At 45.1% G+C, this 13,826-nt stretch overlaps 1 protein-coding gene across 1 annotated transcript; it reads right to left on the reverse strand.

Annotated features, from left to right (window-relative positions):
* Window positions 1-67: 67 nt before the first annotated feature.
* Window positions 68-13,244, reverse strand: pgk1 (phosphoglycerate kinase 1). Its single transcript, XM_083926968.1, has 11 exons — window positions 13,070-13,244; window positions 9,910-9,960; window positions 9,623-9,778; window positions 8,709-8,853; window positions 5,025-5,128; window positions 4,820-4,939; window positions 3,607-3,721; window positions 2,142-2,321; window positions 1,885-2,062; window positions 825-923; window positions 68-710 (listed from the first exon to the last, which is right to left on the reverse strand). Exons 1-11 carry the CDS (start codon window positions 13,132-13,134, stop codon window positions 670-672), a joined length of 1,254 nt encoding a protein of 417 aa, XP_083783094.1. The 5' UTR covers window positions 13,135-13,244; the 3' UTR covers window positions 68-669.
* Between the last annotated feature and the right edge of the window lie 582 nt (window positions 13,245-13,826).

Raw genomic sequence — 13,826 nt, forward strand, 5'->3', positions numbered from 1 at the left:
GGAGATCTCCTGTTGAGCACAGCACCCTCTGCTTACGCCGTGCACTTAAATGAAGAAACAGCGACAGTAAACTTTTAACACAGAGACGGTTTTATTAATCTGAACGGATCAGCCGACGTCGACGCTACACCGTCTCCGTCTGAAGCCGCTCAGAACCCAACGACCACATTTAAAGACACAACGTCTACAGACAAACACACACACCACATTTATAACCGTTTCTTTATGTATACACACCTAAAGCGCTGCAGTGACGTTCCCAAAGTGTGGTGACGCAGCGGCACACATTCACACAAGAGCCAGTGTGGAAGTTGACCACTGTCATGATGTGTTTCAGCCGTTTATTCAGCAGGTCAACAGGAAGATTCACATCAGCAAAAACACGACTTCTACCTTAAACCCTTTGATCTAATAACTCCTATTTCCTGCAGTTTGACTTTAAGTCTCCTCCGCTCGATGAAGTAAGGCAGAACTTGTTACAGAGCGCGTCGACAGGACGTTTTACTTTAAAAGTAAAGACTGAAGAGAAGATTAAACGGCTGACGAAGCAGGTGAGTTGTTTCTGAGGTTAAACAGCAGTAGTCTTCTCTCATACACACACACACACACACACACACACACGCTTCCACACACACATTCACGCAAAACACCAGCGGGCTGACGGGAAGCTTAGGCGCTGCTCAGTGCGTCCACACCAGGCAGGACTTTACCTGTGATAGGGAGAGAGAGAGAGAGTAAACACACACACACACAGTCCGCATCAAGCTTCAGTAAAACCAACACTGGAATGATTTTGGTGTTTTTATCCGTTTTCAGTCGCTCACCCTCCAGCAGCTCCAGGCTGGCTCCGCCTCCTGTGCTGACATGGCTGACCTTGTCTTCTGTGTTCCACTTGGCGCAGCAGGTAGCGGTGTCGCCCCCACCTGGACGCAAACGCAAAATAGGATTCAAAGGTTTATTACAACATCCTCTTGAGAAGGACTCATTTACAGCCTTTGTGTCTTCACCAGAGTCAAACTGGACAAAGAAACACACACATACACACACAGGGCTGCAGACAGCAATGTTGGTCACCCCTGTATGTATTCAATGATAGGGTGATAACTGTTCCAACAGGATTTAAAATCTATAAGATAGTGGATCCAAAAGTGGGAGTTGCCATTCACACCCCATACACCACAACCCCATCAGGAACTAAAGGACGCACACAAGTTCCAAAGACAGAATACAAAAAGTGCTGCATCCATCAGGTGTCATAAGGCTCAGCTGTTTTAAAGCAATTCTTCCTTTTCTGGCGTGTCGCACAGCACTTAGTAAATTTCTGAGGATGAACAACTCCGCCTCCCAAAGTCCTGCCCTCTTCCCCCTCCCTGATCTCTGACGCTCCCTCCTCCCCCGACTTGAGAACACTCCCTGAAGTAAACAGTGGACACCGAAGTGGACAAGATTATACCTTCCCCGTGAACGATGTAAACAAAAACAAACAGTAACGCGTGTGAACTCCAAAGGGACTTTGTGGTGCATTCAGGTACACCTCGGAGAATCTTTCACTGTTGTTGAAAAGAACACTTTTGCCATCTGGAAGTTTTTGTTGTGGTATTAAAAGAGATATTTTTTGATACTAGTGTCAATGGAAGTTTAAAATTCTGAATTCTGGTACCCTGAAAACCTCTGGGTGAACACGTTGATGCATGTGTGTATTGCGTTTGCAGGTAAGAGAACATTGTGCACAGCGGCCGCAGCAGAAAAACCTGTTGGTTGATTCGACGCCCAGAAAACTATCTGAAGTATAAATGTGATCGTGTTGCAGCACTTTTGAGTTCAACGTCTACTGTTTTTGCCGTCCACGAGAGATAATTAACTGAGGGACGTCGTCCTTCTTACCGATGATTGTGATGCACCCTGATTTGGTCACCTCGACCACTTTGTCCATCATGCTCTTCGTCCCTTTGGCAAAGTTGTCCCACTCAAACACACCGACTGGGCCGTTCCACACGATCTGCTTGGCCCTGCCGACCACCTCTGCGTTGGCCTTGATGCTCTCTGGTCCACAGTCCAAACCCTGCAGAGGGAATTATTATCATAACAAAAAAACAGTGGAGAGAAAAAATGAGATAATGAGGGAAATGATCTTTTCTCACCATCCAGCCGGCGGGGATGCCAGCAGCGACGGTCGCGGTGCCGGTGGTGGCTTTCTCGTCGAACTTGTCGGCGGTGATGAAGTCGACGGGCAGCGTGATCTTGACGCCGTTCTTCTCTGCTTTGGCCATCAGGTCCTTGACGATGCCGGCGCCCTCCTCGTCGTACAGGGAAGTACCGATCTGACGACAGACAGAGAAATGCGTCTCATTCTCTTTTGTGTTGACAAATTATGACGATTGTTACGGAGTTCATTGAAATATTATGTGGTGTTCAGTGTTAGTTCAATAACTCCGACGACGACTTTACTCCAACTCGTGCACAGCAACAAAAAGACTGACCCCGCACTTCCTGACTCAGAACACACCAAACATGCGCAGTGGGAAAAGTAGCACATAACATTCAGATGAGCAAAACGTTTGAAAGGTTGTTTCATTTTTGATTTGTTGTGTGACGTTTACCAATTTTGCCGTTAAAGCTCAAGCATTTATTTAGATTCAGCGTGTTTATTTTTCAAGGATTCATGAATTTTCTTATTGATATTGAAGGTCTGAAGATTTCATTCTCTCAGTTTTTAAGAAAACAGCAGAAACATCAAGGTTGATGATTTTTTTTTTTTTTTACATATAATGATAAAAAAAAGTTCTCTTGTAAATTTGAGTGAACGGTCCCTTTAAACAAAAACTCAGAGGTCAAATTCAGGACATGGACCTGATTCTCAATCTGTGCTGTGAAACAATAGAAGTTTCACAAGACTGTTTGAACATCACCCCCGTTATTACGCCAGCACGTTAGCCGAGCGGTGAAGACACTGAACTTAGGAAACAACTGAAATTAAACACTTGTGTTTCAAATGAACCCTGTTTGACTTTGTCACGGGAAAAACTGGGTAACAGAAAAGAATCACCTGTTTTTAAATGTATATTAAGTTTAAAATGGACTAATAATTAAAGCCGTATAAGAAATGTTATGATACAGTAGCTCGGCTTGCAGCTCTGCAGATTTTTAACATGGTTAAGTAAAGTACTACCACACCTCACATCCCCCTTAGAGTTACATCCAATCAGCCACCAGGGAGAGAAGAACGGCCCTGCTCTGCGACAGGGTAAACAAACTCAAGAGACTCTCATGCAAATTGGGGGCGTTTCGACGAGGAAGACCCGCGTCATTCCAGGTATTCAACCTTAATGGAAACGCACCTACTGGCCGTGGCAAGGGCCGCAAAGAGTCCCAGGATCCCACGCTACTTCATGACGTCACCAAACTGCGTCTTTTGTTATTGTTCTGACTGAGAGACCACTCGCGCTAGCAAATCACAGTGCAGGGTGTTTTTTGAGTGATTGATAGCATTATATTTTAGAATTCCCTTCTGCGCATGTTATCTTTGTCGTATATTTTGGGGCAGCAAAGCATTTCACCGCACACTGAGGAGACATGTGGAGCGTGTGACGGGTTAAACGTCCCCACCTCCATGTTGTTAAGGACTTTGAGGAAGGTGAAGGCCATGCCGCCGCCGATGATCATCTCGTCGACCTTATCCAACATGTTGTTGATCAGCTGGATCTTATCTTTCACCTTCGCTCTGAAACACAGAGAGGAGGCACACATCAGTAGAGATAAGAAACACACACGTAAAGGAAGGAAAAAGGGTAAAACAACAGGACACAGTTGGACTGATACGTACATGCAATACTAATCTGGTTTGTGACTTTAATGAAACGTGTGACCTTTTAATAGTTTATAGAAAACTCTTAAAATAAAGCTTATTAAGTTTGTGTTAAGGACATCTTTAGCCTGGATACGGTGCTTATGGTGCACGCAGAAGGAAGAAAATCAACACCTTTATGAAACTCTCTGCGTCTTGATCAATCAATAAATCCAAGGGGCCTCTACAAACCCTAATGATCACACTGTCCTGTGTGTGTCTGACCTGGAAGAAGGTGATTTGAGCAGGAGAGACGGTTACACAACGCACTCAGGTTTAAATGGACTCTGACCCGAGGCCAAAACCCACATGTGGTTAAACTGAGCGCCTGCAGAGCTCCATGCTAACTTATAAAAGTGGCAAAACTGAAAACAAGTAAGTATACGTATGTGTAATTAAGCTATTACGCAGTTATACGTCAGCCCAGTATTGTGCAAATCTCCTTTTTGTTTTTCCTTCAGGTTCTTGAATCAATTTGCACATTTGTCTGCGACGGTCACGGGTTAAACCGGGCGCACGCTGCGCGACTTGAGCCCTTTTCTGACCTTTTCGTTGGGGCGACTGCACTGTGATTACCGTCGTGATGCCTGCTGATAAACGCTGGCTGTTGTTTTACGTCTGTCATACTTGTATTTTTAGATCAAACAAAGCTGTTAGAAATGTCAGAAAGGTTCCGCTGATCTGCAATCGTTCATCACCAACCATTAACCCTGAAAGTATCCCCGACATAAACAGAAAAATACAAACGGCGTATATGAGCGCCCGTCTCTTTATCTGCACACTAAACACTGAGCAGTGACCGTTTCTTGAAGAAAGCAGTTGTACTGCGACACCACAGATTACATAACAAGCTTATAGACTCTATTCCTGGAGGACGAGGCTGCAGCGTGATGATGGACTTTTACGACGCTGGTGCCAACGCAGGACGCAGCATCATGATAAATCTCTGTCAGATACCGAATGAACTGTTCTCACCCTCCGAGGATGGCGAGGAACGGCCTCTGGGGTTTCTCCAGAGCCATGGCAAAGTAGTCCAGCTCCTTCTTCATGAGGAAACCGGCCGCCTTCTGAGGCAGGTTCACCCCCACCATTGAGCTGAGAGAGAGAGGAGGAGGAGGAAGACATCAAACATCACCTCATCACAGGTGTCAACCGCGTGTTTTATCGCCACGCCGCTCACCTGTGGGCTCTGTGAGCCGTGCCGAAGGCGTCGTTGATGTAAACGTCTCCCAGTTTGGACAGAGACGCCCTGAAGGAGTCAGTCTCCGCCTGGGAGGCCTTTGTCTGAGGGCCAAAAACGACAGGAGAGAGTGAGAGAAGACGAGAGGAGGGATGAATTGATGACTCTAAATCGCCCGTAGGTGTGAATGGTTGTCTGTCTCTGTTTGTCTCTATGTGTCCTGTGATAGACTGGCGTCCTGTCCAGGGTGGACCCCGCCTCACGCCCGATGTCAGCTGGGATCGGCTCCAGCCCCCCGCAACCCCGACAGGGACAAGCGGTTGAAAATGAATGAATGAATGAATGAAGGAATTATTTTCTCAATTAATAAATTAGTTGTTTCATCTGTAAAATGTCAGAAAACAGTGAAAAATGTGGATCAGTGTTTCCCTAAAGCCCAAGATGACGTCCTCAAATGTCTTTTTTTGACCATATTTCAAAATATGTTAATTTTAGTGTCAAAGAATTCAGAAAATGTTCACATTAAAGAAGCTGGATTAAGAGAATTTGGACCCTTTTAATGTATTAAATGTAATAGTTGATGAATGTTTGCAGCGTTGTGCGTCTGTGCGGTGGTCGGTCGGTTGTTGTGGATCAGTTTCCTGCTGCACTTTAACAGCTGGAGGTCGTGACTGTGACCGAGGGACAGAGAAAGGTCGAGAGTGTCGTTTAAATGTCAGACGAGTGCGGCTTCCTACAGTTCCCCCTTCAGATTATACACTTATACTATTATACACGATGACTGCTGCGCTCCTCACACCCAAACACTCTGTTATATTATATATTATTATCATAATCATCATATAAAATAAAATCAATAACACGGACATTAAAAAACAGAGCGAAGAGGCAAGAACCAAATCAATGATGCTAAAAACTATATTTAAGACATTGAGACATGGAACAAGTAAAGGAAATACTGAGTATTAATGGAAGCGACATTAAACGATAAAAACTAAAGTGGAAATTGAAATTAATTAAAATCAATATCATAAGAATCTGTTTTGAGCTTCTCGTCTTATTTGCGGTGCGAGTTTGTTCCAAAGCGTCGGTGCGTAACAGGAAGCTGCTTCACCAAACCTTTCATATACTTTTGTAACACGCTTTATATCATTATTATTATTATTATTATTATTATTATTATTATTATCATTATTATTATTATTATTATTATCATTATTATTATTATCATCACCCAGAGCCGGGACACTCTGAGCCTCCGTCTCTTGAGAAACGTTTGTATAAAGAACTAAAAATAAAGTCTGATCCAGAACAGCAGCTCAGTAGAAACCGGCCCGCTGCGCTGCATACCGAGCACGCCGCTCACGACAGGAAAAGCAACACGTCCGGCCGGGATAGCCCCGCTGACCTTCAGGAGAAATGTCAGCGGGTCAGAGCTGCCCATCCGTTGCGGACAAACATTCATACGACGTCTGAGGTCTTGTGTATGTGACCACCTGCATCATGAGGAAGACTCACTGCGGTCAGCGCGCAGATGTCAAAGTTCCTTCTGTTTCCTTCAGATCATAGAAATGAATCTGACAGAAAGGACGTTCCCGTTTGAAATCAATGCAGCAGAGCGGTCAGAGCGGCGGACATTTTTTATGATACGGTGAATAACTTCCTCCTCGATCCACGCTGCTCCACGTCTCACCATTTCCTGCTTCAAGGCGCTCTCTAGTTTCCTTTATAGATCAGAGCTGCCCAACCCTGCTCCTGCAGAGCCACTGTCCTGCATGTTTTAGGTTCCTCTCTGCTCCAACACACTTGAGTCTAATGATTTTCAAACCTGTGACGCCTGTGAAGCTTCAGCTGCTTGATAACGAGCACATCATTAGATTCAGATGTGTTGGAGCAGAGAGAAACCTAAAACATGCAGGACAGTGACTCTGCAGGAGCAGGGTTGGGCAGCTCTGATCTATGGAGAGCAGCGCACTGAGATTTCAGACACCTTTCACTCACCACGGTTGACAGGTGCGGCGCTGTATCACGTTAAATGACACGTCTAATAAACGGCAGGTGCGATGGACGCGACATACAGTTCATTTGAGACGCATTTTACCAATAAAATGATGTAAAGTGAACTAAAGCTGCAATGGTTAGTCGATTTGTTTAAAAACAGCAACTATTTTGATACTAAATTAATGGTTTTGAGTCCAAATTCTCGGATTCCAGCTTCTGAAATGTGAATACTTCCTGGTTTCTTTCCTCCTCTGTGAAAGTGGACTGAAAATCTTTGAGTTGTAGATAAAATAAGACATTCAAAGACGTCATCTCGGGCTTTGGGAAACACCGATCAGCATTTTTCACAGACCGAACAACTAATGAATTAATGGACAGATACATGAATTAGTTGCAGCCCCAAAGTAAACACAGTACGCTGCAGTACGTTGCAAATGTTAGGTGGTTTGGGACACAGCCAGAGTCTCTGCACCACTCTATGACCGTGACGTCATTAGACGGTGACGTGGCGGTTTCAGAAGGATGTTGCAGCTGGGGTGACTCTGCATTTTCCTCCAGCAGAAAGAAAAGAACAGCAGGAGAAAGATCTGGCACCAAACACTGGCCAGTTTACATAAAAGTAACCTGTTTTCTTTCTGCTTCAGATTGTAGGTTTTTATTTTGTAATAAACAATGTGTCATAATGTCATAATAATAATTGTATTTTTGTGTTGCACGACGAGAGTTTGTATCATGGAGTACAGAGGAGATGAATGGATTTAATGAATAAAAAGTATAAAAAAGAGAGAAGGCTCTCTGCACAGATGGATGACAGAGACACAGTTCTATTAACAACAACAACCACAACTGAAATGTGACGATATTTATCGTCGACGTGAAAGTTGTTTTGCAAAATAAAAGTTAAGGCTCATTTCTGCTCCCATTTTATGCGTAAAGACGTACGTTATCAACGTCACTGCCCTCATGCTTTCCTGCGTCCTCTACGTTAGAATGGACGTTGAGCAAAACGTCCTCTAGGGGGCGCCACTTAGATTCAAAAGTTACTTGAAGAAAAGTTTTTTAAAAAACATGGCGATGATGGAGGAGATAACGATCCTGCGTCTGTTGAGAAGGAGGCAAAATCTCAGGTAGTGTTGTAGACGGCGTTGGACTGTGAGACACTAAATACATCCTGGAGTGTGGACGGAGAATTCCAGACATACTGACGATGAACGTCACTTTCAGTAGTTAAGGATGTTTCGTCGGGCTTTCGATGACTTGCTCACTCCTGATATTCACGGGACTTTTTTGTGTCCGGTGCCCGACACCGCCCCCACGATTTCAGGTGCTACTGCAACATTTGGTCCGTATCGGTACGCACCCGCAAGCTTTCAGGATACGTGCAGAAATCAGGAGGAAATGTACCCAGAGTACGGACAGAAGGCCCCGTCCTTATCCATATGCGTCTCTAACGTAGAGCACAAATGAGACTTAAGTTTAAACGACAACAGAGTGACAGATAAGACGGGAACAATATGAAATAACGTTAAAATCTCGCCTCGTTCTCCTGAACTCAATGTCTCATGTTGTGAGCTGAGGGTCTCGTCATATCCCTATAGTTAGAATTGTTATTTAATATTTACAGGATTTAAGTATACGTTCGCACCAAATTCTGCACAAACGCAAAGCTGGGAGACCCCTCACCTTGTTTCCGGAAGCGTCCTTGCCCTTTCCCTCCTCGGCGACATGGAAGCGGAGGTTCTCCAGCAGGATGACGGACCCGGTGGCGGGGTTGGCGCAGGCGGCCTCCACCTCCGCACCCACGCAGTCCTTCAGGAAGGTGACGTCCCTGCAGAGGCACAGAGGAAACGTGAGGAGAGGTGTGTGTGTGTGTGTGTGTGTGAGTTCTGATGCTTCATTCAGCAACTAAGTGCGATGTGTTTGTTTGTTAAAGGAGAGACGGACATCAAAGAGGACAAACGCGTGATCTTCTGTTAGGCAGTTTATTACAGTTACGGGAGAGAACGCAGGTTGCTCTTTGTAGTCAAATAAAACCACTTTCTTCTTATTATTATTATTATATTATACATAAATAATTTCCAGATGTACTAATATGCTTATGCGGGTTGTTGACCCACATAAAAAAGACTTTGCAACATGTAATCAACAGCTGCAACCAACCATTTTTTTCATTGTCGATTAATCTGTCAAATATCTTCCACACATGCTGTAGCCGCAAAGTTTTTTATCGTATTGGCCGATCATCCACACGGAGAATTAAAAAAAAAAAAGGCGCTGGCATGAGGACAGCGAGTCTGCCTATTTTGTTATGCCCTCACCTCTCGACCCTACCTCTAACCTCTTTAGGAGCTGTCTGTCTGTCTCTTCATTTCTGTTGTTTGTGTATTTCTGTGGCAATCACAGCGCCACATACACGCCCGGCATGTGCACTACAGCGTTTAGATTCTGTTTCACTGGCTTCGCAGATAGAGAGACGAGGCCGGGGACGGAAAACTAGAGAGTACAACGGGGTAAAAAAAGATGGTTTTGGATCGTGTCGCTGTTGCCTAAGTAATGAGAGAAGGACACCAATTAATCAAATAAGTCCATCAACTGACCTCCCCAGCAGGGTCTTGAGCTCGGCGGTGACGGGCTCCAGGGAGAATTTCTCAGGCACAAAGTTTCCGTCGGGGCGGCCCAGGTGACTCATCAGCACCACAGATTTGGCCCCTTTGTCCAGACAGTGCTGGATGCTGGGAACGGCCGCCTTGACCCTGAAAATCAACAAACAAACTTTCCTTCAACCTCTCCCCTCCTTGAAGACACTGTGCGCTCTGCTTCCACTAGAAAATCTAATTCTCTAATGTTGAATTGTTGAGAGCAGATTAGCTGAGTCGGACTTTACCTCTGGTTGTTTGTGATCTTCTTGTCCTTCATCGGAACATTGAAGTCGACCCTGAAAAAGAAAGAAAACGTAATTACCAGGGAGAAACAGATGCATTACGGACGTTTTTCTGACTTTGTGGTTTCCCGTATTTCCGTTCTTCAGCTGTGACTTAAACATGGAGTCAAACACAATCAGCACAGGAGGCCCGGGCCGTATTGCTGGGCCCGCTGTAGGGAAGGGAGGCACGGGAGAACCAGAACCAGGACTGAGCGCGGACGACGGTCAGACCCCACCGCAGTTAAATAAGACGTTTTTAAAGGGAGTCTGGCAGCTGCAGGTCTTTAAAACACGAGACGGTGCTTACTTAAAGCAAAAATATGAATCTGATGATAGGGAAGGAACATTTATAGCGGGAGAAACCTTTTTATTTCATATTCAAAGGCATTTTTCCACTAATGTCTGTTTATTTCTCCCCCATTTTGGGACAACACCCATGTCTTCTATCTCTTACACAACAAACAACTTGTTTTTATTGCTGCATTGAATTCTGGCACGTGTATGATTAGTGGGCATCGGTACAAAACATACGTCGAGACACTATCGACGGGCAGCATCAGTGCCTTTGTGTCACTGTTGCACATGCAGCCGTGCAGCTCTGCACACTCATGAGAACATGCTGCACCCCTCGCACTCCAGTTACATAATCGCCTCGTCCCCCCCCCCGTCTGTCTGAGGATCTGCTGCTGCACAAGGCACATGATCATCCTGCACACACACACACACCCATTCTCTGCTGCCACGGTAACAGCAACCTATTATCTGGGCCCGAAACCCAACAGTCAGCAATTTAGCGGCTCAGCAGCTCCCCGCACCATCGAACAAACGCAACAGTTTACTGCTCTCACATCGTGTCATCTGTTGCTCTTGTATGTGCATATCATCGAAGGCTTTTTCTGCATCGTTTACACAAACACACACTCAAATCACATGTTTGTCAGAGGCAGGAGTGCAGAAATAAGCTCACTGGATGAGAATGACAGTTGTTTATTACCTATACAGCGATAGGGTGACCTTTCGCCCAGTGGTGGGCCTTTAACCCACCTTTCTTTGGCTCCCCTTGTTAATTTAACCAATTGTTAGACCTGTCATGATGACAAATTTTGCTGGACGATAAATTGCTTGTGTGGGGTTTGCATGTTTTCCCCGTTTCTGCGTGGGTCTTCTCCGGTTTCCTCCCACAGTCCAAAGACGTGCAGGTGTTCGGTTCATTGATGACTCTAAATCACCCGTAGGTGTGAATGGTTGTCTGTCTCTGTTCGTCTCTATGTGTCCTGTGATAGACTGGTGTCCTGTCCAGGGTGTACCCCGCCTCATAGCTGGGATCGGCTCCAGCCCCCCGCGACCCGACAGGGACAAGCGGTTGAAGATGAATGAATGAATGATCTTTACTGAAGCCAACAGGTTTCAAACAGTGTAGGATATTTAACACATTGGGGCATTTAGTTGCTGCTCTTTTACAACAAATGCCACGCAGCGCCTCACTCAGGTGAAGTGGTTCACCGCGTTCATTAGGTTTGAACCTGAAGTGCTCCCACACGGCAGCTGTGGCATTTGGCTTTGAAACCAATCTCAATCTGCTGCACTCTGGGTAACGCCAGCGGTCCACCCCCCCACACACACACACACAGAGACCGTGCTGCTGACAAGTGACTGACACAAGACGAGGGTTAACTCCTCATTACGCAGAGGAAGAGAGAGGGCTCAGTGGAAACAGATGCACCGGAGTGAAACGTGTCCTCCAGTCTCTTTGATAGAGAGACACAAGGAAAACACAGGAAAATGGAAATGATCGCAGCTGGCAGAGTTATCGAGCTCATTACAAGTTATCATGGGTATAACTGATTAATTGATTATTGCGTCCTGCCAACCAATTATGTTTGTACAACTTTTTCTCAGTTGTGCTGGAGCAACTGTGCATTTAAATTATGCTACAGTGAGTTTTATTTAAGAAGAACGAAGGGTGAGCATGTCCAGGAAGTCGGTTCATGGCGTCTGCAGGATTTGGCATCTGTACAAATTTCTCTCACACTCTGCCGGGTTTCTACAGCAACGTCCCGTCCTCCTTTTTTTTTTTTTTTTTTAATTCAGGACCAGCAGAGACACATTTAACAACGCCTCCCCGTCTGCAACTAGAAGTTCTCATGCTGGGACAGGCCCGGGGTGTTATATGAAGTAACTTACTGTCTTCCCAACGCAAGAAGCAAACTCAACCTGGATTGAATTTGACCTTTTACCACTGCAGCAGTGCGAGCTGGAGGCTGCTGCCGCCGGTGAACCTTGTCCTATGCTGCCGGTCATTGAATCAACGATCTGAGCAAACCCAAATGGCCCTCTGACATTTCCACGCATGGTGTCGGTTTCATGTGCATTTCCATCGTGAATGGCCATCACAGTCTGTAGAAACACTTTACAGAGTCAGATTAACTACCCAGCAGTATATAAAAGTCATTTAAATGAGCTCCACCTTTGCCAGCTGCAACAATAAAGTGATGAACGCATTAATGCATTGATAATTAAATATGTATTAATCTAAATGGGACATTCTGCATAATGAGTAGTTTCACTTTTGGTACTTTAAAGGATTTATTGATGATGATACTTGACATTTTAAATGCATGACTTTTACCTGTAAAAGAGTGTTTCTACACTGTGGTATTATTTTATACTTAATTTTATACTTAAGTAAAAGGGCTGGGCGTCTGTTCAAACACTGCTCAATTACAGTACTTGAGTAAATGTAGTTTTAGTGTATTTCTTGTCTTGTCAGTGAGGGTGAGCATTACATCAACAAAGGAAACACATTATGCAACATAAAATATAAGCAAATAATAATAATAATAATATTTGGATAATTGCAGTAATGTAACTGAACTTTATTTTGAAAGGGCTCTGACTCATAACGGCGGTTGCATCCATGCAGCATCTCCTAACAGGCACGTACCGTAGCATGGATGGAAAAACACCGTGACAGCCAACAGGTAACACCGTTAACAGTCAGTTTAGTGTCGCCGTTTCAGTACCACACGTTTATTTAATCACAGGAATTAAACATTTGACAAGATGTCGGCGAGCTACTTTAGCTAACGTTAGCACCGGTAGCTAAGCGACCGCCGCTCACCTCATAATGACGCGCTTCCCGTTGACGTCCACCTTGTCCAGGGTGAGTTTGTTCGACAGAGACATGTTGTTGTTGTTGTTGTTGTAGTTATTATTATTGTTGTTGTCGCCGGTTCTCGCTGGGTCTCCTCCGCTTCCTTCTGCTCCGTTGGTCAGTTACAGAGTGACAGCGGTGACCTTAGCGCGGTGGGGAGGAACAGCGGCAGGGCGGGGACAGACACGCCCACTCTCGCTGCTGATTGGCTACGGCGGGAGGACAGCGATGCATTCGATTGGATCCGGCTACTGTCTGTTTTGTGACGTATGGTGGCGCCCCCTGATGACGCGGGAAATACACTATTCTTTTTTTGTATTGCAAAGTACAAAAGAAATAATCATATTTCAATGCAATTACAAAAGTTCGTGCTCTCAGAACTGAGCATAGCATTTCTTTGATTCAAAAAAATAATAGGATATAAATAGAGCAATAACAGAAAGTTAAAGCAAGAGAAAATTAATTAAAAACACATTATCTTATAGGGGGTCTAATTAAAAGTAAAAGCTGATAAACTAGGGTGAGCAGTTCAGCATCCGTGAGGAACTCGGAGTAGAGCCACTGCTCCTTTGCATTGAAAGGAGCCAGTTGAGGTGGTTCAGGATCATCTAGTAAGGATGAACCCTGGGCGCCTCCCTAGGGAGGTGTTCCAGGCACGTCCAGCTGGGAGGAGGCCTCGGGGAAGACCCAGGACCAGGTGGAGAGATTAGATCTCCACACTGGC

This window comes from Echiichthys vipera, assembly GCF_963691815.1.
Source record: "Echiichthys vipera genome assembly, chromosome: 14".
NCBI lineage: Eukaryota > Metazoa > Chordata > Actinopteri > Perciformes > Trachinidae > Echiichthys > Echiichthys vipera.